The 2,245-nt window shown below is 33.6% G+C and overlaps 1 protein-coding gene across 2 annotated transcripts in view; it reads right to left on the bottom strand.

Annotated features, from left to right (window-relative positions):
- The window catches only part of SNX14 (sorting nexin 14), a 75,849-nt gene that overhangs the window by 13,896 nt on the left and 59,708 nt on the right, over nt 1–2,245 (bottom strand). For both annotated transcript variants that reach the window (XM_003801289.3, XM_003801290.3), the window contains 2 exons: nt 856–896; nt 603–722 (listed from right to left, as the gene is read on the bottom strand). In XM_003801289.3, the coding sequence (XP_003801337.1) occupies nt 603–722; nt 856–896 (161 nt within the window). The remainder of the gene's footprint in view (nt 1–602; nt 723–855; nt 897–2,245) is intronic.

Below are 2,245 nucleotides of genomic sequence, written 5' to 3'. Positions count from 1 at the left end.
GCGCCCGCCACAATGCCCAGCTATTTTTTGGTTGCAGCCGTCATTGTTGTTTGGCGGGTCCAGGCTGGATTCGAACCCTCCACCTTAAGTGTATGTGGCTGGCGCCTTGGCCACTGGAGCCACAGGTGCCGAGCCAGCAACTTCTTGAGGACAAAGAACATGTCTTTATGTCCCTAGAGCCTAGTACTCCATAGGAGGCACAGACATTAAAAATGTCTGTTTTATGAATGGATGAAATATTTTACAGACCATTAAAATGCCATCAAAGAAACATAAATATACTACAGTAATTATTTCCTTAACTTTTGGAAGTTGGTGATTTATAAACTAAGAAAAACTAAGAAAACCACTTTTAAAAATCTCTCAAACACAGAAATGATAGATATAAATACAATATCTAAAGAAACATTTACCACATTAAAGAAAAAAACCAAGTAATTACACACAATTACCCCTGTATTCTGTGCAAATGATCTCCATATAAAGGAAATGCACAGTCCAATCCATTTCATTAACAAGAGATTCATTCTCTATATAATGGAAAAATCGCCTCAAGTGAGGCGATTTTAAAATTAATGGCTCTATATTATAATATGCAGTACCTTCTTGTTGTTTTCAGAAGTGGGGCTGAGTATGGTCAGTTCTGGTCTACTTGGTTTAGGCTTTGGAGATTCACAAGAATTAATGAAATTCATGATAAAAGGTTCCAAATGCTGACCTTTCTGTGGTGATACAGAGATCATTTTAAGAAAATTAAAAATCAAGATAATTTTGAATACAATCCATCAAAATTCATTTATATTTAAATATGGTTAAGAGTATCTTTTATAAAATACACATAAATCAGTTATTCACCTCTTTCATTAGTTTTCCAGGAACAGATTTTATAATTTTGCCTGCAATTAGAAAAGTAAAACATTATTTTTATGAAGGCATAATATACTTCATAATTGCTCATATTTCAATGAAAAATACTACTTACTTAACAGCCAAGTAACAACTGTATGAAGCATTTATGATTAACTATTTCACACCCAACAGAAATTTTTAATGAATATGATATTCTGACTTATTTAGAGATACATTTGGGATATGCTTTAGAATAATCCAGGAAGGCAGGAGGTAGGCAAAAGATAGAACAAAGTGTTGACAACTTTGAAACAGAGTAAGGAGTTTATTATACAGTTTTCTCTACTTTTGTGTTTACTTGAAAATTTCTATAAGAAGTGTTATCAAAAGATTTTAAACAATGGTAAATATGTACTGGTTTATAAAGATTGGCGCAAGAAAAAGTTTTAAGAATTGCTACAACATTTAAATTATTTGAATAATATATACTCTAAATTTTAGATTAAGAATTTCTAGTCTAATACTATATTTGCCTAAATTACTTCTTAGTTTTATCTCCAGGTTCCCTTACTGTAAATTATCAAACACCTTGAGATCTCAAACATTTAGAAATGACTTTTAAAAATTAATTAAAATTGACAGATATAACTTAAATTTGTCAGGTCAATTTAGAAAAAAGAGTCATGGCAATAGCAGGAGACATGAATATTAATAAATAAAGAGATTATTTGGTGACAAACAGAAAAATGCAAACTATCCAACCCTCCTACCTCATTATTTCAGGTTTGTGTGCCTCTGGTAACAACCTATCCCACTCCTCAGGATGTTCCCAAGTTCCTGAACTACAGGGCTTATAATGCTGTGCTTTTCTCTTCTATGCGTTCTTTAGGAGCCAAACTCTTTGCTCAATCTGATTGCAAATAAAACTCAAATTTCTAATTTTTATCATCTCTTGAGCACTCCTACCTAAGAAAATTTCTTCAGCTGGATTTTATAAATTCAAAACTGCTGTCTATTTATTCTCCTCTCCCAAAAAGTAATAGCATTCATCTAGTTGTTTAAACATACAGTTTTTCTTCTCCAGTCAAACCTAGTCAGTAACCAGATCTAACTAACTCTATCTCCTAAACACTATGCATAACCAAATATAAAGTGTTCTCACATTTTTCTCCTCATAAGACCCATATACACCAAGTATTTTGGCTTAATTAAATGTATTAATTTGGGACAGGGCCTGTGGCTCAAAGGAGTAGGGCACTGGCCCCAATATGCCAGAGACAGTGGTTTCATACCCAGTCCCGGCCACAAACTGGGAAAAAAAAAAAAAGCCAGGTGTTGTGGCAGGTGCTTGTAGTCCCAGCTACTTGGGAGGCTGAGGCAAGAGAATCACTTAAGC

Source organism: Otolemur garnettii, unplaced genomic scaffold (genome assembly GCF_000181295.1).
Source record: "Otolemur garnettii isolate 467f Iridium unplaced genomic scaffold, OtoGar3 scaffold00205, whole genome shotgun sequence".
Lineage (NCBI taxonomy): Eukaryota > Metazoa > Chordata > Mammalia > Primates > Galagidae > Otolemur > Otolemur garnettii.
This window is presented reverse-complemented; position numbering and strand designations above follow the sequence as displayed.